This window comes from Seriola aureovittata, chromosome 5, assembly GCF_021018895.1.
Source record: "Seriola aureovittata isolate HTS-2021-v1 ecotype China chromosome 5, ASM2101889v1, whole genome shotgun sequence".
Taxonomy (NCBI): domain Eukaryota; kingdom Metazoa; phylum Chordata; class Actinopteri; order Carangiformes; family Carangidae; genus Seriola; species Seriola aureovittata.
This window is the reverse complement of record NC_079368.1, coordinates 13,220,178-13,245,164: the sequence shown is the minus strand read 5'-3', so window position 1 is coordinate 13,245,164 and position 24,987 is coordinate 13,220,178. Positions and strand designations below refer to the sequence as shown.

The following is a 24,987-nucleotide window of genomic DNA, read 5'->3' as shown; positions in this document are numbered from 1 at the left end:
CACTCTGCATCAACAGAGGCAGAGGTGATTATCAGGGTGCCATAGCCACAAACCACATATATTTATCACTTAAAGGAGATAATTGTGTGTGAAAACCTTGGAGACAAGGGATAGCAAATGAACCACCAGAACGGAATTACCTTCATAGCTTGTAACCTTTGCAGGCTACAAATAAGTATAACAAGTTGAAAATAAAGTGATGGATGATAAATGTCTACACAGCACCATTCAGTGGTACACTACATGTTGGGATGGTATTAAAATAAAACAAACTATACTGCATCATTATTTACTGTATAGTTGTACACGATATGCCTTATGAGGATCGGACTCCATGGAATTACATAGGCTGTTTATTGGACTAAATTACATTGCACACATGTTCATGTTACAGTGTTTATGCCAACACAGTTGGTTGTGTTGGCATAAACCTAGCAAGGGTTCTTGTTCTTACAAGACTGCACTGGCAACTCCCACTTGAAACTAGGGAAATACTGGAAACAGTGTAAGGCAACAGCCAAAAGTGAAGTTATATAGCAGTGCAGTTTTACAACCGTGCCTAAATGGTACCTATAAAGCAATGATCATATCCGTAAAACTGCTTGTTTAGATGCTGTTTAACAGACAAAGGACAATTTCCCGATAGGAGAGAAAACAAATGTGAGGAAACATGCAGTTTTCCTCAGGTAAATACAATGCGAGTCATGTGGGACCCGTGATATGTGATATTTTTCATCTTATTTTCAGTAACAATACATAGTTATTCAGCCAACGTCCTGCTCATAGCTAACTATCAAACTGATACCTTTTCATGGCTAGGGATTACAAGTCTGACAGTGTTGAATGAATCACTGAAGATAGAACAACACGGACTGTGCAACTCAAATATTATATACATGTTCAGATTATTAGAGAAATGCTCTCTTTATTTCAACTACACATAAGAAAGTGAAGTGAGAGATGTGCATTTGGAGAAGGATAAACATTATAAAATACAAAATGAATTCAAGTCCACCAAGGAGGTTATGTTTTCACCCATGTCTGTCTGTTTAAGAAACAGGATTACGCAAAAAGTAATGAACCAATTTGGAGGGATGGGGCCTGGGCCAGGGAAGAGCCCGTACAATATTCGTGTTGATACAGTCAAAGGGGAAGATCCAGGAAACCTTTATCACTTTCCTTGAGATGGAGCTTTTTTTTTTTTTCAACACATTCGTCAATTTCTACGGAAATAATGTATTGACGTTAACGTAAAAAAAATCTGTCATATTTATGGTGTTGAGATCTATGACTTTGTACAATTTGGTGCGGATAATAATCTGGATCTGACAGACGTGTAAGATTGTGTGGCGTTGGCGGAGGTATGCACTCCACTGAGTGCCACTCTACTCTCACCGTGCACAGAGGCATTCATTGCTTTCACAATACTTCTCTTCAGTCTCTTAATTGTGAACAGTGTCTCGATATCCGTGGTATAGCTACATTACAGTTTAACATGCTGTTGGACATTTTTGTTGAAGTTTAACTCAGAACTTCAGGTGGTCTCAGATCAATGTCAGAATGTCATTCCAAATTGGAACCACATTAGACTTATGCAATATATAAATGTGAAGAAGTTTGATGTAATTTGAAGTTTTATTTTAAATAACATAATAAATGTAACAACCAAGCCTATCAGTGGTAGTTATCTGTACCTCAAAGCTCAGCAGAAAGATTGGATGAGTGAGTCTAGGTGTCTGACTAAGGTATTTGTTCTCTGCAATTCAGCAGAGGACACAAAACTTATTTCAGGTCCTCAGGTTCACTTTCTGTCAGTGGAGATACCACCTGGAAGCTACGTCCCCTTCCAACAGAGTTAAGAGATGTGAGATGAGGAGACATGCTCACTAAATTAAAAGCTTGTTTATGTCTTTGTCTGATGGATGTTTACCATAATCCACCAAAAAAAAAAATGTTGCATTAGCAGGGACACTGTGAAACAGAAAAGTAGCTAATGTCTCTCTGGCAATTTCTCTTTGCTATGTGGACATGTTAATGTGCACAATTAACTAATCAGCTTATGCCAGCTGGAACTCTTGGCAGCTCAGTCTGACAGCCACAGCTCCTCTCTTGAAAACATCTTGAAAGATTCTGGTTCAGTCTCCCTCTGTGTAATTTTATCTCCTGCCAGGCTAGAATAACCAGCTTTGACACCCCAGAAACAAGTCCAATTCTTGGTGTGTTTGTTTCGATTACAGTTTGCAGTGATTTGTGGGCAGAAATTTTTAATTCTGAAGTATTTAGTGTGCTGATCTCAACATATTACTCTGAGTGATTACATTCAAAAGATTCATTAAATATTTGAGCTGTTTGTTGCTATAATGGATAACATCGCTCAGTTGAGCAATGTGCTAATTTATGAGTTAAGAAACACTGTACTGCCAATGAACAGTGCCTGCCTGACAAAACACCACCCGAAATACGTATGGCAAACAACTAATAAGTCAAAAAATACAAACACAAAATATAGAAAAGGAAAGTTGTACTTTGTCGTCGTACCAAAAGTGCTTGGTGCAGGCTAAAAGACAAAATATGTGCATCAGATGATGAATCCACTGTTTGCAATTCAAGTACAATCTTGTCCAGTCCTATATATCAAGAAACCCCATTTGATATTCGGTGTCTGTAAAGAGTTCCCCCGCTGCTTCCACTCCACTCCACAGCAGAGCAGTTGTCTTGATTAATAGGAATACTTAATTTGTCATTAAGGCTGATTAATTCCATTAATCTTTAAGGTTTAAAGTCATTCAGTAATGTCACTGAGAATCAATTATTTGCCATGGCAACCAGCATAAAGAAGACGAGGATGGTGGAAGTTCAACAAATGCATATAAAGCGATCAGTAAATTTGAAAAATTGGTCAGTTCCAACAGCTGTATCAATATAAATGTGAAACCTGACTCTACAGTATATTACTCTTAATGCCTACTTTTCAGAAGCCAGATATTGTATATACCTGTGTGCACAGAAATTGGCCTTGGCAGTGGAAGCCATTGATTTTCTCACTGCTTCTGTATAGCATCACCCCTTTCCTGCCGGCACAGCATGTAATATGAGACCACAAGTTTTCCCTTACCCACAGCAATCAATTTTGCTTAGCCGAGCTCCCTGGCCTGGATGGGGCCCGGCTAAGTACCTGTCTCCTCCGACACACAGCCCCTGCTGCATACCCTCACCCTCAGCAAAAGGCTTTCAGCGTAATAAAAAACATATCTGACTCAAGAACCGACCAATCTAATAATGGCCAGACAAGTCAGTGTGACTACAGAGTGCTAACTGTGTCACTGCTAGGGAGGTGGTGTGTATGGAGCGCAAGTGCAGGAGAAAGACCAAGAAATCAAAGAAATCACTCTGATCTTCAATTCCCTGAGAAGATGATCCACATCACAATTTCTTCAATGCTATCAGTTCTACAGGTTGAAGTACGCCATGGTTTCTCACCCTAAAAGCAAAAAGCATTTATGGCATTTTATCTTAAAAGAAAAGGGGAAAAAAATCCAATACATGAGGCCATACATGAGGGCATGCTGGGCATGATTGAGTCTGATTGATATGTATCTTAAATTCCCTCAGCTTCGATCAGTCTCACATATTGTTAAGCAGAAAGACTGGGTTGTAAATGTTCACTTAGAGACATGTCTTGTCCCTTACAGGATACATTTTCAGCCATCAGTTACAGTAATGAAAACAAATGGATTGGCCGGTTTCATAGAGATGGGAAGTCTGGGCTGCAGCCAAAGATAACAGGGCTAAACTCCTCCAACAGAGGCAGCGTGGGTGTTGGATTCAAAAAGACTGGCACGGAAAAAAATAAGAGATGACTACCTATTACTGACTGTTTCGAAGAATGATACTAAGAGCTAGCTAATAGAGGAAGGATTTTAAGATATAATTCCATTCACAATTGACACTGACCCATCAATGAAGTATTTCGCTATGAAATATAATTGAATCCATTGGCATGCATTACCATGTACACACCATCAATTATTATGCCAGGGAGGTAAGAGCTAATCCTTTAGCAGAGTGAAAGTCAGCTATCTATAATAAGAGGGCTGGCTGTTGTTTTTTTTTTCCTTCAAATATATTGATCTAAACTCTACAGTACAACAGATAACAGGTTGAGCTCAGATAGCATCTTACCTGTAGCCACTGTGACTGATCACTGTGTCCAGCTGTCCAAGCATTGACCTTGCCCTGTTTGTCCAAACGGGCCTTCCCGGGCTCCCAGGTGAACATGTCCATGTTGAGCGTCCTGAAGATGCTGGAGGCCATGACCTGGTAGTCCTGGATATGGCCTGACTTCATTCCCAGTGGTTCAGAACAGCCTGGTAACAATAAACACAAACACATTTGCTCTAACCGTACTGACGGTACAACCCAAACCAAAAAAAGAAAAACGTCAAAAAACGGTATATTTTCTGTGTTGTTACCACATAAAAAAAAAAATGCAACCTTGCAGGAGGCGTACTGCAGTGGATTTTCAAATCATCTTATGCTGACTTTGTGTACACAGTTGGAAGGATTTAGTTCAACTCACTCACCTGTTAGCTCACAGCCGAGCAGCTCCATGCGTAAGGTACAGTGCCTCCTGCAGACTTGGGGGTAGATGCGCACGTACTGGGCTTCAATGGGAGGGGTGAAGGAGTTGGCCGATGGAGCGTTGTTATCGACATTTCCTCTGAAAATCTGTTGCAGGGGATGAAATAACAGCAGATGGGGGTGGGGAGGATGGTGAAGCAGATCAGTTTTACCGTAATGTGGCAGTCGATCTGGCGCTGTCTCTAGTGTCTACTCCACACTCAACAAATTGCTGTCATTCAAGGTCAATGAGCTAGAATTACAGGGGAAAACAGACAATTTCTCGCACCATTTGAGCCCGTAATTCATAAGAACAGTTGTGTGTTTTAAATTAGTGCTCCAATTATATCGCCATACCTTCTGGAGTGTTTTATCCAAATGACCTGAGATAGTCTGACAGAAACTCTTTGACTTGAGTGACTGATAGTCTGTAAGTCTGAGGTGCGGAGAGGAAGGGACAGAGAAAGAGAAAGCTATGGATAGACAGAGCGGTGTGTTCATGCGATATAGGAAATAGCAGTCACGGGGTGGCAACAGGTCAAAGTAAAAAAACAACAACTTATATTAGGTCAAGTATCAGGGCTTGTAACTGCTTCAAACACACCCACAGGTCCTATTACACAGGTATTTGTCCCACTCTGCTCATACAGTTACAACCTGCACCTCCAAAACTACTGTATACAAATTTACACTCAATCATGCACATTCTTGCTTTATGTACGGTAATTACACATTTTGACTGAAAGCAAAAGACAAGACAGACAAGGAATAAAATCAAAATCATAGAATATTCAATTCCAGCAGTATTGTTCTGCGTAATAAATTTGAGAACAAGTTTGGAAGTCAGGGTCATTCGGAGCTCAGCCAAATAGAGGACAGCCGTGGTTTGCTGTCAGGAATGATAGAAAGCTGTGTGGCCTATTTGGTGGCTGTTCATCCCCAAATAGTATAAAAATTCAATCTAGAAGTCATAAAAGTGGAGGGGGTAAGGGGCAGCAAGATGGGCCCGGTGTGTGCTAGCTAATTAAAAAGCCATCTCATCACGTCCTCCACCCTGCCCTTGACTGAGTGCATAGTCTCTAGTCACCGTGTGTGCATGTGTACGAGTGTGTGCCTGTGTGTTACAGAGCGGGAAGCTAAAGGGAAAGAGAGGGAGAGATGAAAATGGGTGTGCATGTCTGTGTTTGTGTGCCCACGTGCGTGTCTCACCATATCCTCATCTTTGCCCTTGACTTTGTATGTTCTCCAGGTTTTTCCGTCATCACTGTAGGCTACTTTGTAAGACTTGACGTACTCCGGGCTGCCGATACGCTTTGCACCCTGGGTAATTAGGCCCGTGACCCGCATTCTCCTCTGCAAGTTTATCTGTGGACAAAAAAAAAAAAAAAAAGAAACGTAAAATCAAGAAATTAGAACTTTATTTTCAGACACTATAAATGTGTGCACCTGTGTGCATGAGCAGTAAGTGTATGCAAGTCATGGGAATCAATTCACCCCCTTGTATCTTTTCTGTCAGGGCCATCCATCTTATTCAGAAAGTCTGTGATCAAATGGAACATTTAATCAATTCTCATGCTCCAGATCCATTCTGTCAACCCTGTGCAGACTGTCAATATGGTGCCAATGTAAAGTGGCTCAGAGAGCCAAGAGGAAAAGAGAGAGCTTAGAAAGAGGAAAGTGATGAATGCTTCGATAGATCCTGCTTAGTGCACATATCACAGGATCATTATTATCTGAGCACAATAGATGTGTTACACACCAGTGTGAGCTTTGCTTTGACATGCATTTCACTAACAGGTCACTTTGATAAAGCGCAATTTAGCAAAACTGCACCTTTTCCAGACATTTCCGTCTCATGAATTAGCGACAGCATGTTTAATAGGGTTGAAATTTTGCCATCGTTGGATGGATCTCGGTTTAATTTATGTGTCTGTGTTTAAATGCCAGTGGAGTCTCTTCATGAGGCTAAATTTAGAGTTAACAGGTGGACAACTGAATTACTGGGTCTTTAAAAAAGTGCAAAAAAAAAAAGAAAGACAGCTGTAATATTGCATCCTTGCTTTTATTGCTTTAAACTAAGTGGTCACCATACTGTCTGGTCAAAACTAATTGTTCCTAAAAGATGCTTCAATAAAGGGCCGGATGTCATTAAATTCCAGAAGACATGATGATCTCAGTGACTAGTTTCACATCTCCAAATGTATATCTTTGTTGTAATAAAAAAAAAAAAAAAAAAAAAAAAAGTCACAGATTAAATAAAAATAAATTTCCAAGAATTCTTCCTCGATTGACTGGAGTCCCGGCCTATCACACTCATGTTGTTTGGTGCTTCCTCAGTGCCATCCATCCTTTTTCATCTTGGACAAAATTTTAATAGACTGCCTCCAATTAAAGGATTGCAGCAAGCCTTGAGAGACCTGTGAGTTATGTTACAGATGTCACCTTCATGTTTTTCTACAGTCGGTGTATTCAACCTGTCATCGCTGCTTCAAAAGTGGTTGCCCTGTAATTTTGGTGAACTTGTTTAAAGAAATGAGAGAAGTCTCCAGAGATATTTTGTTATTTTAACAGCTAATGGCAGTTGACGGCAGCTCACCTCACTGTGACAACATGAAGAAGCCTGTGGTAAATAAGGAGTGCTGCTGTGTTGCGTTACTCACACACTGCACTCACAGTTACACACACAAGGCTTTTTTTTATAGTGAATTTTAATGATAAAAAAGTAAGGCAGGATAACACAAGGAAATTTCAGATTTATAATACTGTAGTGCACCTTTGATAGTCTGTGACAAATAAAATGAAGCAAAGAAATGGTGATGACAATTCTTCATTAATCAATTTAGAAGTACATTCACAGCAAGCTGCTTCATTTTTAGGTAAAAATGAGTTTGGTTCATCTAGCTCACCCTCTGACAAAATATAATAACATAGCCATCTATTCTTCTATAACTGCAGAACCAAAGGGCAGCGCTAATACAGTTTTAAGCAAAGTATTAAGCAAAGGACCATTAACTTGGAAAAGACCAAATAAAAAAAATAAAACCCCCCCAAAAAATACAGACTTAATAGAGTCTGGCTCAAGGTTGCATTTTTTTCTTCATTTCATTTTTAGGATGATACATTGTACACGGCAAAATCCATAACTTGATGTGATATTGCAAACAAACAAGTCTATATTTCATTTTATGGTTGTGAAGCTGAAGTCTGCTTCGACTTAAGAACATGAACCATTTTAAAGCTGATCCAGGAGAAATGGAAGTCTAACTTCACTCACAATGTGACCACATTCAGGACGGTATTCCGGGGGTTTGAGCACATTTTCCGGTGTGGAAATGGTAACATTACTATGAAATAAGGCAATTTACAAGTAAAATATTTGAGAGCAAAAGCTCAAACCGATAGGCAGAGCCCACTAAATTATACTCTCCTTTTCTGTTAATGAAAAAACTCTAAGCTGTGTCTCCTGAGGACATTAGAGATTAGAGTATTCGCTCTTACGGATCTAGCACTAAAAACGAACTGTTTTCTACAACCTTGTCTGAACTGTCATAAACTACTGGAGTAATGTACAATAATTCTATTGCTGCGTGGATTTCTTTGCTAATGTCCATTTGTAGTGACAAGACTCAATTACACATATTTTTCTACATACTTAAGCCATCGTATCAAGTTAATTATACATAAGCACCCCTCTTAGAGCCTCAGAGCTGCAATGACCCACCCTTTTCTCATTCACAGCATTTCTCTTCTCAGTTTTCTCCATAGAGATAGATACTTCTCGCACTAATTAGAGGCCCTGTCACTAAAAGGCCACTGCCTGGGTAATTGGGGTGATCCTTCACATTTTTAATGACCACTCAGAAACACACCTCTGTCACTTCAGCGCTAATAGTGATGTATTTATTTGTCTGAGTGAAGCATCTTTGGAAACATCCTCCATGCGCAGAACCTTTGGCTACAGAGTTGTATGTGTCGGTTTGAAGGAAAATACCTCTGTGTGAGAGACAATTAACCTAAATCGCTTGAAATGCTTACAGGGGTGTATAAAGATTACACCGACACACAAATAACACCACAACAAATTTAGTACATAGTAGTGATTGTTTGAACAAAAAAAAAAGTTCTGAATTTGTTTCTTGTTATACCACTTTCCTAATATTATTTCATAAAATATGGCATAAATCTTGGACGTTGTCATAATTGTGGTGTTGTCCCAGCTAAATCTGGTATTATGCTGATATGTCTTGTACAGTAGTTGCCCTATACTGTACATAGTCATTACTGGGTGGTAATGACAGTGACAGTGATTTTGCACAATCCATCTTCATACAAAGACTTTAAAAAAAACATGATTCAGACATTTTTCCAAAATCAGAATTATATTGTCTATAAGTGTATTTTGATGCATCATGGTGCAGAAAAAACTGCAACAATTATTATGCAACTAATGTTACAAATCTAAGAAGAAAAAAAATAAAATTGTGTGTCCTTAGCAGACATTGCACTCTCTAAGTTTGGTTTAAAACTTTGCTACAAAGAACACTGCAAAGCAAAAAGTTTAGGAGTGAACTCTTACCCTTTCAACCTTTCCCTTTTTTCCAAGCACACAGAGTATCTTATGTCAGAAGTGCTCTGGGTAAAATCCATGAGTGTCTGAAAAAATGAACTTCTACATCAAACTGTATCTGTTCTCGAACTTCATTTGCAACACAAAGAAAATACCACTTGTTTACATGGTGTGATTTAACCTGTTTTCACACTGAAAAACATTTGCTACAGTGAGAAAATGTTCAGTATATAACCATCAGCAACATCCTGGAACTGACTATATACTGTTGCTGTAATTCAGACACAATGCCTTCAGGAAACACAATTTTATGGTTATGGTTGTACCTTTAGCAGCAAAAATGACTGTAACAAGGCAGCTCTTGATTTGCAATGAACAAAGCTACAGGCTGGATTAAGAGGGCCAGAGGATTCTGGTCTCTTTGTATTTCTGTTTTTATCTAGATTTAGAGCTCAGTGACATAAGAAATTCATGTCAGAAGCAAAATTTGACTTATGCAACATAAGAGAACTGAAATGAGTCGTCGATTAATGACAACTATTTTCATCATTTCGGTCAGTGTTCAAGCAAAAATGGTTCCAGATTTAAGGTTTTGCAGTTTTTCTCCATCATATGTGATAGCTAAGTAACTATTTTAAGATTTTTTGATTGTTAGTCTGAGAAACCAAGCTATTTGAAAAGGTCATTTTCAGCTCTGAGGAATTGTAGATGATTTTCTGACATTTTATAGACAGAACAATCATTGCTTTATTGAGAAAATGATCAACATTATAATCAGTAATGAAAATAATGACTAGTTTCAGCCCTAGTCATGACTAATACTTAAATTCTTCATCTCCATTGATTATAATTCAGTAGTGCTGCTCTTCACTAACTTACTGTATGTCATATTACAGTAAATCAGAACATAAAAGCCCTCTGATAAACAATGACGAACAACATGAAATAACTTTTTTTTTAATACTTTCCATTAAATGCTTTCAACGGCTCATTAGGCCCTATTTAAACAGGAGAAAACATTTATTTACAGCAACAGCCTTTGTGTGAGCATGTAAGTGACTACACGGTGACTCGCTTCCAGTTATTTATATTGCAAAGACCACTATCTATTCCCAAATATAATCATAGCAACAAGCAAGAGCTCACACCTATGCTTATACAAAGGTCAAGAGCATATAAAGGGAAAAAATAACCTGTGCGATTGCGCACTGAGATCCAAACTGCTGAGGGAACTATAGCAGTATTGTAACAATTAAACTGCCCTTGAAACTACCTAAGAGACCGGTGGCACTGTTGTGTAATAAAAAATTGCATGGGAGTACATAGTGTACACAAACTCAAACCCAAAGAGTATGTCATTGTGCTCTCTCGATCTCTTACACATATGTGGGGACATAACGCCTATAAATTACATCAGGTTTCTTTTTTTTTTTTTGATGATTTATATGATGTTTATTGTGCAAGGTAATCAAACCATATGCTCTGTATATTGTACCTAACCATAGTCACATCACAAAACCTGAGATAAAAGCGAGTCCTTGTAAATTTGGCCACTCAACCAATATCCTTCCTAGAGCACAGCATAAAAATAATCCAGTGTCACAACCCTGGATATGCAAGAATGTTATCATTGTATTTGGTCCAAGGTTGAAATGATTTTAAACAGTATGAACAAAACCCCCAAATCTAAACACCACTGACATGTTGTGGCAGCACCCGAAATAGGCAGGCCCACTACTGCCTGCCATCTGAAGCAGTTCTGCCTGGGAATAGATGGCCACCGCAGCAATGTTAAAGACTCATTCAGAAAACACTTTTTGCATCATAGCTTATGTATCCAAAAGCTTAATTCAATTACTGTTGATTGCTGTCATGCTGAGTTTACAAAATAAACTGTGATGAAAAGGCATTTGTCAGGGTCACATCTCAACCATATAACAGGCTGTAGAATATTTGATTGTGTAAAGTTACAGTAGAATGAAAAGAGTAAAGCGCTGAGTCTTATATATACACATGCCAGCAAATGTGAGCACACTGATGGAGATCTGCATCTGAACATTATGTCATTTACTGTTTAGCGTTCATTAAATTATGTATACAACCTTTTAGCCTTCACAAGCGATTTGGATTGTTTCATTCTTCCAACACGACCGGCTGCAGCTATATTTTGTTGATATTGGTCAGACCAGCAGCATATTTCCCTTGAGTGTTCAAATGCAATTTTATGTGTGAGCTAGTAGTGGCGAGGCTGTGGAAAACTGATATTCTCACAGCACACAGATGTGTGAACAGTGGCGAGCTCACGCGCACGCACAATTCGCAAGCACACAAACTGACGTAAACACAAACAAACACATTTACAGTGTTTGTATGCTTTGTTTGCAGCCCTGTGATGTATTATTCAAAGTATGTTGCTCTATGTTTGATTCATTTGTTGAGGTTTAGGGGGAAAGAGCTGAAACTGGCTGACATCCAAAAGTTACATACTGCACCAGAGAAAACCTTACGAATAGCCAAAGAAATCTCATCCCTTATCCTGATAGGGTTGTCAACTGTCAGTGTAACCTGTTTCACATGACAGACATGCAAACACAGTCACGCCACATCACTCTGCACAACAGAAGCACACCACCGACTCCTTAGCATAATCCCAATGCACTGACATGACTGTACACCTCTGTACTCACGTCCCAATTATCCAGGCCCTCTGTAGAAACACACAATGCCTACAGCATCCCGCACAACATCCCACATGGCATCATTAAAGTCAAACAAACCGGCTGAATGTTTTATGTTCCGTTGTCTTCACCCTCTCCATGTGCCAGGCTCCTTTTCTCTCACTCATGTCGGCTCTTCCTTTGACGCTCTCTCTCTCTCTCTTCCCTCCTTTTTTTTTTTTACAAATCCATTTTTGCCTTGTGTTACCTGTTATTCTCTTGCTGTTAGGTACAGCTTCACTTTCTCCATCACGCTGTCACAGTTTAGTACGTTTTTTTTTTTTCTGTTATATTTTGTTTACGGTTCACTGTCTGTGCATCGTGTATCTGATAACAGCGCGCCTCAAAGGCTGCTGTCAGAATCTCTGTCGTCACAGAAGTGACTCAAGAGTAAGAGAAATGTAACAAAGTTGGAAAAAAACATTATTTGCGTAATAGTTAATTACTTAACTAGCCAAATAAATAATATGTATATTTATTATCTATTATCGTGTCTTACTATCTGGAATACTGAGGGACTGGACCAAGGACTGGCCTTGGAGGAAAACTGGAGTTGAAGGCAAATTTATACCACACGGCTATACATCATTTGACAGTTGTTTTATATGCCACAGCCGTTTCAGCACAGGCCTCTTGATGTATGACTATTCACTCAACATAAATCCAGAAAATCAGTTCTACACAGGTCTGCGTTCGTACACTAGAGCAAGGGGCTGCACGATTAATCGTTTTTGAATCGCGATCTCGATTCACACCCCTCTTCAATCTCATTTTTACATGACAACAATTCTGCCATATTTGCATTAGCAGAGAGAACCACTGCATCAAACCAAAGGCTACCCTTTCCCCCCTGAGCTCCCTGTGACAAATGACAGAACTGTGTTACACCACCTGACGATCCGTACACAGCAAAGACGGGGAGGATGTGAAAACAAATCTAATGCGTATGTCATGTTGACATAAGAAACAAAATGAGTCAGATAGATTATGATATGCCTATTGCTGGTTGCACCACAGTATGTGTAGTGTGGGGAAGGAATAAATCAAAATGCCTCTGTTCCTGTTTGAAGCCACAAAAGGTTGATTCATTGGACTACCCAAAAAGGATTATGATCGAGGTCAACAACATCCTTGGTCTGTTAAATCATACAGCGTAACATCTAATCTTTTGTTTACATTTGTCACTTACATTGTGAGAGGCCCTGTAGCAACAGCTAATAATTAATGATCACATTTTTTTACCATCGTCCTATAATGAAAACATATAATGTAATTATAATAATAAAGAGGGAATATGTTCCTCAAGAATCAAGAGAGAGCTGTGATCTCAATTCAGATTTAAAAATATCACGATTCACATTTCACTTATAATTATGCAGCCTTAACTGGAGCCAGATCATTTCAAGTGAGGGAAGCGCAGAAGCTTCTTCATTATCATTTAAATCATTGCCTAATGCAATGAGATCTAATAAACAGCTAGGGTTGAAATTCTGTAATACCACACATGGGAAATGATCATTTAGAATTAAAACAAGCCCATAAATAAGAGTGCTGGGGTCTTGGCAGGGCAGGATTGGCGGGGACAGAAGCTCAGGACTGAAGAAATAATTCAGGACCACGAGGCAATCTATCCCATCGATCTGTCCATGTAGCTCTTTGACAGTAAGCACCCACTTATGGCACAGCAAGAAGGTTACATTTAAGAAAGCCTATGTAAGAGGGGAGTTGAATGTATTATAGTTTTGGTGCTGTAATCATCAATTTCACAATTCACATGATGTTAGAGGTCAAGGCTCCTCCGTGGTCATTGAAGCACAATTATACAAAAGGAAAAGAAGAACTGAAGTGTTGAGCTGAATTCAATCATTTTCTATGAATAACAGGGAGATTACTGTCAATGTTACTCTTGAGTGTGGTGCAAATTTATAAATCTAATCTTTCTCAACAGCACAGTCAGAATTTACATAAGACATAAGAAAGAGAAAGTGTCAGTGCATTGAATAATTACAATAATGCTTACCATAGTTTTTTCCATGTATGACACAAAACACAGCATACTTGCTACTGTGGGCATGTCACAACTAAATGTGAGAACGCGCGATGACACAGTTGAGTAACTCTTAGCAATTCATCACCACAAAGTGAGACACACCGGCCACTAGCTGGAAACTGTTATACCCTTTCACATTGTTCCTCACACTTGACTACACCTGCATCTGTTCTACCCCCATCTTACACTTTTATGGCTCTTTATTACCCTGTAAGTGAGCCATCAATTTTACAGTATGTGTAATTAATTGTAAAGTTAAAACTGTTGCTTTTTCACAATCAACAGTTAATGCAAACCATCAACTACCAAGTGGAGTTATACGACAGGGTGCTTTTAAATATAAGTCAAACAAAACTACTTAAAGTCACGAAAATCAAGAGAATAAAGTGTATCTATAATTAAGATTGTGCTTCTGTCTTAATTCATTTGTATCTGGCCCTGTCCCTGCTTTGCGTGTTGCCTGTCCTCTGACTGTGCTTTACCTGGATCCATGGCCATCTGTCATTTTCGGCAGCAGTCCAGGCATTGACCAGGCCCTTCTTGTTGAGGCGTGCAAAGTACGGGTACCACTTCTGCAAGCCAAAGAGAGCGCGGTGGGTGGAGGAGGCTGTTATCTGTTGGTTGGAGATTATACCGCCCTCCATGCCCAGTGGTCCGGAGCATCCTGAGTGAAGAGAGGGAGAAAGAGAAAGATGACCCTTCAAAAATGTGTGCAACTCAGTCTATGGAATGCATACAGATTTTTTTTTTTTTTTTTTTTGGGGGGGGGGGGGGTATAGATAATGTCATTTTGTCCTCCACACCTTGTTTCATTTTTCTCTTCAGTATCTCCACATCAGAGTCAATATCCTTGTTTATCTCTCACACACAAACACCCCAGTCTCCTGTACTTGTATTACAACCAGACACAGCTATTAAAACTGTAACTGTATCTGTTATATTGTTGTAATGACATGGTTCTTTAAGGTCAGCATAGTTTTATTGTTTGAACCTGACTTCTTTTTCTCTTACTATAATTGTTGCTTTGATTCATCACAAAAAAAAAAAAAAAAGGCAAAATGCTTTTGAGTCACAGCTGCCAACGAGAGGACTCCCCTCTGCCTTCATGCCGTCTGCATCCGAGGGACTAACAGGTCACTCCTCCATCAGTCACACAGCCCTCAGGCTTCCTCCCAAGGAGTCGTAGCCACTCCTGGACAGCATCATCCCCAAAGTCAACAAGCTTTGTAACACCTTAAAATATCCTGCAGGCTGCAGCATTAAAGTGGGGAGGCAGGACAGTGACTGTGAAAACCACTGTCCTTTTTTCTTCAAGCAGCTTGTTTTCCCTCTTAATCCTAATTGGTATGTCCAGACACATCAAGAGCATTTTAATAGACATACCTGTGGTGAAAGGGATTCTGCCAATGTTTATTCAATGGAGAATTTATTGTTCTGCAAACACAAGTACTTCTTTGTGTTAAAAAAAAAAAAAAAAAAGCCAATCGGGAAATCAAGTAATAATAGAAAACACATGAGAAATGAAAGCACAATGTAAAAATAGATGGGAAGGGGGCATGCATCCATATGGTATGTTTGATAAATATAGCACACACATCAATTTTATTGCGTAAAATTGAAAAATCCCAAAAAGTTGCCACTACTCCCCAAATGAGATTTTCCTAATTCCTCATTTACACATAAAAACATCTGGTTTTCTATCAAAAGATATCACAGCTTGTGAGGTTTAGCCAGCATCGGGTCAGATTCAATTAGGATGTGAAATGCATGCAAATCGTATACTTTGCCTCTGCAATTATAAACCAACTCAGCCTTTGGAAAGGCATCATCAAAGAAAACTCAGTTGTGCCAAGAAAACAACCCAAACAGTTCAACTGTGGTTGCTCCAATTGTTGTCCAAAACAGCTGTGGGATATTGCCATCACAAATGAATCAGATGTCATGTGGGTCGTCAGAATCCTTCAGCCTGAATAAATTGTGTTATGAGTTCTGCAATGAAATTGTCTCTCCACTGGAAAATATTCAAAGTTGTAATATGCATCTTATTCACTTAAAAATAGCTTAGAAAGCGGTTTCCCATGCTGCGAGAGGTGACACAAAGCTGGTTTGAATTCTGCTCGGCAGTGAGGATGCAAAGACACCCTCGTCATTACATTTCCCCTAGCCCACAGTGTCTCTTAAAAATAAACAGCACCACAGCTGTTTGTGTGCTGAATAAGTTATGACAGATGCTTAAGTTTTAATTAGTCTTTAAGTCAAGCATATAGTTGACATAAATACAAGGAAATACAGCTGAGCATTTTTTTTTTTTTTTTCGTTTTCAAGTATCTCTCCTAATTGAACATGATTGCAATGAATGCTGTATCATTCTGCTGCTACCACCTTCTTTTCACTGTGTAAGGGAAAGTGGCTTGACAGTATTTCAGTTATTTATGGTTTGACCCAAAAAGGATGATGAACATCCAGCAGGAAATATACTGAGGACACTTGCAAGTGAAGAACAGCCGACACTGGCTAAATAGTTGAAAAAGTCTGAGGACAAATACTCAATGTTTACTGGATATTTTGATGCAGGGCAGTCTGTGTTACACAGAGAAACTACCTAAAACTGCAGTCTGGGGCAATTAATTCTATATCAGAATTTTAAAGTCATGAGTTTGAACATAAACCTCAAATGGGCGGCCAAATGGATTTAGTTTCCCACAGCTTTTCTTATTGTGTAACAGCCGTAAACAGGCAGGGATTCCGCCTTCTCTGTTGTTGGTGTTTATTTCTAATGACAACAGGGATAAAATTGATTAGAGCAATAAAACAGAGGACACACAAAATGTATAATACTTCTCTGTGTGAACAGTGGTGGATCTGATTAAAATTTAATCAGTCCATTTGATTTCTCCCATTAGCGCATGTCTGGTTACAGATGATGAAATAGCTGTGCGTAAGAGACTAAAAACCACAGCTGAGAGAACTTGGAAGTGCCCCAAAAGAATGAGGACATATCAAGCCAAGAGTTCAGCTAGAGGCGCTGCTTGCTCATGCCGGATAAACTGTAAGTGTCAGTGTAAGTGAGCCTTCGGGGGACGCCTGGAGCAATGGTCACCAGACGGCTGTGATGCGTTCGTCGCCATTTAAGCAAAACACCTAAACATTTCACACCCAGCACTGACACACTGACAGACAAGACACACACACACACCAGCAGACAATGAAACTGGCAGCACTAAGAGCTGTGAGATGACTCTCACCCCACAAGAAATCCAAGAGTGAGAGAAGAATGGAACAATGAAAGCAAACCCTAGCACGACTTATCCAGCTGGTAAAACAGTGGGGTTCTAGTCAACAGGGAGCCAGGGAGACAGTGAGTAATGTCTGAGGATGGTCCAGGGGGATCAAGTGGTGGAGAGAAGAGAGCAAAGAGTATATCCGTGTGTGTGTGTGTGTGTGTGTGTGTGTGTGTGTGTGTGTGTGTGTGTACTGACAGTACTGACAGAGATGTTTTTTTATATATTCCACTATGGTAAATCACTCTTGCTTCACTGGTTTTTCCTTGTGTGTGACTCACCGCTTCCAGACCTATGAGAGGATGGTGTAGGTGGCTGCGGTAGCCTACTGCTGAAACTAAAAGAAGCTTGGATGAACAGCTTTCATCTTGAGACGTAGTAAACCACTTTAAACCAAAGGCTTGGAAAAAGAGAGAGCCAGCTTAGGACTTTCCAAAATGACCAGTGTGTTGCACGTACAGTGATCCACGTTACATTTGCATTTTAGCGCTGTAGCCCTAATCCTTGTAATTCAGAGAGAATGGACATCTTTGTATTTTAGTGGCATTTTCTGCTTAACACAGGAAGAGGAAAAAGTGCCTTAGACAAGGAGGTACGTCCATCTGCAAGATATCTAAAAATGAATGGACGTCCATGGAATTGGACATACACATTTATCTCCTCGGCCAGAGAGCAATTCATTCAAAGTGATTTAATTCATTCTATAAATTTTAGCCATGAAAATAAATAAATAATATATATATTTTAAATCCTGTGGGTGTGTTTGCAGACTCAGCAATCAATAGGGACATTTTTTTAGGTGTTGCAGTAAATAGCACTATGCACTGATTATATTTCCTTTTTCCAACTCAAAGCAAAACCACATTAAGAGTCTATAATTGTGCTAGTGGCTCTAAGGCACAGGGGCACTTTGAGCTAAATGCTAATGTTTTAGCGAGCTAACATGCTGATGTTAAACAAGTGCAATGTTAACCATTTCAGTTTAGAGTATTAGCACGCTAACATTCGCTAATTAGCACTAAAAGTACAGCTCAAAAAAGTAATTAGGCAACAGCACCTTCTCTAAAACCATGAATGTCTGCACAAACCTCTGTGTCAATCCATCTGGAAGATGTTGAGATATTTAACAACATATGTAAAAATGTGTTGATGGACCTGTAGGAAAAATCAAGGCGCCACCAAAGTCAATAAGATTCATCCTCTGAGACTGTCATGGTAATCCATCAAATAGTTGTTGATTTTGGACCAGAGTGGTGGAACGAAAGACAGACTGTCACTGCGTTTCCTAGAACCAGGTCACTAGCATGGCTAAAAACATGTTTCAAACTAATTCACAGAGGGAAACATGTGATCATTTGCTTTGTGGAATTAGACTTACCAATACACGGCTGATCTAAAGGAGTGTTAACTGAGCTGAGGGAAATAGCTCCTGATCAAACGTAAAGAATGTAGGGAGTGAAAAGTTTTTGGGGATCGTATAAAAATAATACATGCTATCTGGGCACAAGCACCAAATGGCATATCACCCTGATTTAACTGTTTTTTTTTTTCCTTACTTTGACATAACGTTAGGGCTGAGGTGCAATGTTACAGCAAACATTATCATATTTGTCTAGATGTTGTGCTTCCAGCGCTGCTCTCTTGTAAGATATTTTATGTGGATGTTGTGGCAAGACACTGTTGCAAAGCCGCGGTCCGTCTCACCTTGTGGCAATGATGGGCCAGTCTTAACGAGCTGCCTGCCAGCCGTCCGTCAGAGCAGCAGAGGCAGCCAGCCCCCGGGCCTTGGCCTGCTGGCCCCTGAGCATACATCAGCCCTGCGACAGCACGCATCACTAACACCAGCACTACCATGATGTGACAGCTGAATCCATCTCCCACAAGCCCTACCTACAGCCTAAACAAATTAGAGCCCCACTGAAATTAATGCCAGCACACCAATACTAATGAGCATGCGGTGGAACGGGGGAATGAGGAAAAGAGTAATAAACACACAAAACAGACGTCAGCCATGCAGCAGAGGTTGTTCAGGTGACAAATGAGACTGATTTAAATGCACTTGTACGTATAAGATGTAGGTGTCTGACAGTGTCCGGACGTTCCTGTGCAGTTAGTTTAAAAATGTGCAAGACAGCAATCAGTATTCTAATAAGAAGATTTAACTATATTATAATTGAATACATGTACATGCATATATGTTTTCACACAAGTATACACACTCATACGTATTGTATGGCTGCTGTGCAGTTTTATACAGTGGAGTCTGGGTGGTTTACAGCAAAATGAATAACTAGTGCAACCATGTGCTTAAAATAACAACAACGGTCCCAAACTGGTTGCTTTAAGGTCAAGCCAAGGGTGCTGAAATATTTCTTTGTAGTTGTGTTCTCAATAACTGTTTAATATAGAGATATGCTACAGCTAGGACTGGTATCAAAAACCTCATGGTTGCCAGTTGTCAAAGCAACACATGGGTACATAGAAGTCAGAAACAGTGACTGTCAGGAGAAGCGATGGAAAGATGGAAGTAAGGAAAACTTAAATCAATTTCGCTTCTGCTGACAGCAGATGTGTCTACAATCATGTTAGCCTTAAGATGCGTTTGTGAGCAGTCACCACACCACAGTCACCACCTTCTCTCAATATCAGTCTTTAACTGACCATTTAACCCATATTAGTGTCTGAATGTGTGACTGTCTCTGGACGATTACAGCAGTAACAATATCAAATTAGTTTCAGCGGAAAGACCGAGGCAGCTCGTTCCAAGTGTTATCTGACTGTATTTCATGCTTTCATGTGTATTTTACTCGGATTCACGTTGGCAAGTGATAGATACGATTCTTCTTCTCACTTCTCGCTTTCCATTGGATCATGGGAATCAATATTGAAGGCACTGTAATTATTTCAGTAAAACAGGATAATCACTGAACAGGCAGGGAATGGCCAAAACCCCACTACTGCTTTCACATAATATTGTCACGCTGATTTCAGGTATAGTGCGGCAAAGGCAGAAAATGTACAGCTGCTTAATCTGCGTCCGCCAATGTGTGTGCGGGACCTGCCCACACACACAATGTGGGCTGAAGGAACAAGTCAGAAGAGATGATGAGTCCTTTGCATAGAAGTGCATTCCAGGCATTCTACCTTTTTTTTTTCCTGTGTGCACTGTATTCACTGGGGACCTGACTGTACTTCTTATGATAAGACTGCAACATATTCAACAAACACTCAATTTAAATATGAAAAGTCTAAATTTAGATTTAGATTTTAAAAGGGGCATACCACCGCTCAGTTTATCCATCACAAGGAGCTCGGGAGAAGCTCTGTTAAATTAACCCCGAGTGATGTCGCAGTAATGTCATCAGGGTTATCTCAGCTTGAAGACTACGGATTTTTTGCTGAAAGTTTGTGTAAGTGAGAATGTCACTCTTAAGTTTGCTAGGTGTGGGCGTTGAAGAGGCAAGGAAGGTGTCTTCATCGAGTAACACTATGGGAAATGTAGGTTTTGGAACTACAATGATACCAGGGATGAAGAATCAAAGTCAAAAGTTGCTGCAGTACCTGCTGCTTTCAGCTGTAGCATTGAAGCTACAGATGAAAGACTGAGACTGGTGGCAGTAAATTTATCGAATAAACCTAATAGAATCCTGCCTGTTATCATTCATATCATTCATCCATTTCAAAACTGTAGCTGTGGTTTGGAGATTTTGACAGACACGGATATTAGTTTGTTTTTGAAATGTTTTCAATAATAAATTCTGTAAGAGAAAATAAATCTTTTTTTTTCTATTCCTGCCGCTGGTAATCCAATCTCTCAGTTTCTGACTGCTTTTCGACATGAAGCAGCATTGCCACAAAAAATACTGTAGGCTATAGTTCAGTCTGAAAGAATTGGGACCATGTTGTGTTTGGCTCAACTCCAGCGCAGCAAGTGTTTGGGGTTGTTAACATTAGGTGAGTGGTGTAGGACTTATGGCCCATTTTACCCTTGTTGGGTATGTTTAAAAAGGGCTAAAATTTCTACACATTTCATCTGCTCTGGATGTACACACCATCAAATTAAAAGCGAGAGCCAGCACTTTCAACAGATGGTCCCTGTTTCCTTTCCAGTGTAATGTGTTGAGGTGCAGACTGCACCACAACTTCGAAAATTATAGGCTGAATTAATGGTTGTATAATATGCTGTATAAATATTGAATTTAATGAGAAAATGAATATGAGCATCATTGAACAAATAATGGAGCTCAGCATACATTCAATCAGCAAGACTAAATCTTTCTTCCGACAAGTGAGTGCTTCACTCACGACACCAACCCAATCACAGTTCACAAATTTCCCTCTGCCTTCTGTTTTTCAGGTTTTCAAAGCAACTACCAAATTCCTGACTGTTGAGGTCTAGTCTGTCGCAGAACAACTGTGCTGCACCTCAGATAGTAAATCTGATAGATTAATTTGTGAGTAGCAGTGCAGGGGTGGCTCAGGGCTGAGTCCACTGATACATTAATCCGAAAGTGTTCCTCGACTGAGCAGACAAAATCCCCCACAATAGCATAATAAACACATGAAGCCGCTTTGAGCGCTACGGCGTCTTGCAAAAAGAAAGCCACTTCTGATAAGACAGAAACTCTCTGTCTCTGTTAAATGAAAAGAGGGCCTGCTTGTACAAAGTGACTTCTCAGCATTCAAATGTTTTGATTTTTTAAATTAATTAATTCATTTTTTTTCTATCATTACGTTTTAGGGTCCATGCAGAAATTTTCTTGTTATTCATGTTTTCTACTAAACTAATAGAAGGATAAAAATTTGATTTATTTTCATGATGTTGATGAAATTTTAATAAACGGGCTGTGCATACTTTTGCATATCTTATGTTGCTCGGATCTCATATTCATGTTGTACTGTTTGAACATCAGTTAAACAGAATCAGGAGTAATTCTGTACTTTTAGCTGATAACTAATCTCAGTGGATGGATTTCAGGATGTACCTATGATGCCTTTCATTCAGAAAGCATGAACATTGTATGGGATGTAAAGACTCCAGATATTTTCATGCTCCTATTGCTATAACCAAAAATATACCGAGGTAATTTCAGTTTATGTATATACTGTAATCCTGTAATCTGTTCAGTCATATATCAGATAAGATCAACTCATACCCCATATGCATTTTCAGATATAATCGAGCAAGGATTATTTAATAAAAATGCGTGATTTCCCCTTATTCTTTAGATTAAATTCTAAAGTATACACCAAAACAAGCAAACCTTTCAAACTTTTTTTTTTTTTTTTGTCTATGTCAAATGTTGCAAATTCCTATTTTCCTCCTTTACTTTAGGTGCTCGAATCTCTCTCAAACATATTATTTACCTGCAGTGGTGCACACCGAGCACATGATGGTTCCTGCAATTATCACTTCCCTTCACTTGATAGCTCACCCTTAAACCCACATGACTCCAGCCAGGATGTAATGTACAGTTTTCTTATGACCTTATTTTGAAATTCTGGATGTTGTTGTAAACAAGATAAGATAAATTGTGGGTTACATGTGATCCCAAAAAATCTACAGTGAAAATAAAAACAATGGACTAATTATGAAACATCCATAAGAAAAGAAATGTCCTCAATATTTAATAAACCCGTAAAACACATGAACAGTTTTCATCACAGGTTGGTGCACTATCCACTGAAGCATGGTCAGATGTTCGATCAGTTTGCTTCTTGGCTAATACTACCCGCTGTGCAATTACCTGCAGCATCAGGTGTGCTGTAAACACTGGGAAGTTCTAAAAGAGTTGAAAGACAAAACATTTAAAAAAAGAAACATGAGCACTTACTGTATTGACAGTTCCTCCCCATGTACTCCCCTGGGCATTCGCAGGAATAGTTGGCAACCAGATCTGTGCAAATGCCCCCATTCTTGCATGGGTCCCTTTCGCATTCGTTAATATCTAGAAAGAGCCAAGAAACAAAAAAAAAAAAAAAAAAAGTTGCATTCATTTATTTAAAGCAGACAGTCGGCAATTAGAAAGACCTCATCCTCATTATAATGCATTGGTAGGGTGCATATATTGAATTTTCCCTGTGTGTTACTTGATTCTGTCTGCCCCTGAGAAGTTCTCACAAAGACACTGGTTTCTTGAAACTAATAAATCAAATTGCTCCTTGGGAGACCATTAATGCTAGAACATAGGCCCAAGTTCTCAAATGTTAAGAACAATTAACCCAGTGTATTTTCTTTGTAGTTTAAAGAATTATACTTTCCAATGTGATTTCCAAAGTGAAATCTCTACAGAAACTAACTGCTCAATTCTTTTTCTAAGGGTTTTTGTTGATGTTGGCCAGTTTCCAGAAATGTTGACTTAATGATAATGATAAATTAATGAGGTGTTTGTGAGAGTTAAGAATTAAAATAGCATATTAGGGTGTTTATAATTGCATTGCAGCCCTCCTAAACTGCATACATACAATTCAAATTTTGCTTAGTTGGCCTGTTAGATTTTATATCTGTTGACACCAAATCTAGCAAAGTGGAAAAACTGCCAAAAATCTTTAACATGAATTATTTGAGAACTCAGAGACGCCTTTGAATTGGGAGTTTTTCTTTTCTTTTCTTTTCTCAGCTGACCATACACTCTAAAACTATTATTTCCTCACAGGCAGTGTTTGGTTTATGAGAAAACAAAGGTTCTGTTTGATTATATTATCAATAATATTATATAGTTTAGTATAAGTTTTTTTCTTTTGTTCTACTTTACTTTCCAGACATGAGCAAGTCTTAACCAGACACCATTATATTTATTTTATTCAAACATTAATCAGTGGCAAATCAGATGGACCACAGCTGGACTCATTGACTCATCTGAAATGTTACTGAATACCTTCACTAAATTAAAAAACAAAATACTGCACCAGTAATTTAGCAGTAAAAGTAAAAACCCTCTTCATTCAAATATCACAGCCACATAGAGCCAACTATCAATATGACTAATTCTCACAGGATTATCATCTACTGTACAGCCACCTTTGCTCTGTAATTGCTCTCTAAAATAGCTCTTCTCTGTTTGATTAATCTAACCAGTTACAGAAGGTGACAGACCCCAAAAACCCACCCATCACACCAATTTGCACGCTGCTCTATTACAGATCCAGTTCGGGGGAAGGAGATTATAGGGATGGTTTAGAAGGAGAGACAGGAAACGGCATTTGAACAATTTTTTACAAATTTCCAATGATTTCCAAACTTGCCTGTGGCAGCCGTAGGACTTTTAATCCTCTAAAACATACCCTGAGTCGTCTGTGACTCATAGGTGTATTTTGGCTTCATGTATATGTAACTAGGTTTGAGATTTGGAAAGCTTAAGAAAGTGAAACATGATTAAAGTAAGTCCGTTACGGTGCTTCATCTCTGTGAGGGTTTATCTATAAAATCTATAATAGTCATTTGAGCACATTTGTAATATCTCAAAATACATCTTTTTTTTTTGGTTAATGTCTCATGCTCCGGGGAAATACAGTCATGGTCTTCACACATAATGGTCACCGAGGTACTGTGACTTGAGGCAGTAGCATTTTTAATCTGCAGCAGAGCAGAGTACTAAAAAATAAATAAATGAAAAGAGTGAAATAAAAGTGAGGGAGAGAGGCTCTGAGAGAAAAAGAGAAATGTTTTGTGATTCACCCAAAAATCCACGGGGGATCCGGGAGACAACTCTATTCGGGTGAAAAGATGTTTGATGAAACTGAGCTGTAAAA

General features: G+C 39.1%; 1 protein-coding gene across 2 annotated transcripts in view; it reads right to left on the bottom strand.

Annotated features, from left to right (window-relative positions):
• Positions 1-24,987, bottom strand: part of LOC130169546 (EGF-like repeat and discoidin I-like domain-containing protein 3) — a 108,832-nt gene that overhangs the window by 26,603 nt on the left and 57,242 nt on the right. For both annotated transcript variants that reach the window (XM_056376397.1, XM_056376398.1), the window contains exons 4-8: positions 23,070-23,183; positions 14,437-14,618; positions 5,830-5,985; positions 4,584-4,728; positions 4,183-4,367 (exon numbers count right to left, since the gene is read on the bottom strand). In XM_056376397.1, coding sequence (XP_056232372.1) covers positions 4,183-4,367; positions 4,584-4,728; positions 5,830-5,985; positions 14,437-14,618; positions 23,070-23,183 — 782 coding nt within the window. The remainder of the gene's footprint in view (positions 1-4,182; positions 4,368-4,583; positions 4,729-5,829; positions 5,986-14,436; positions 14,619-23,069; positions 23,184-24,987) is intronic.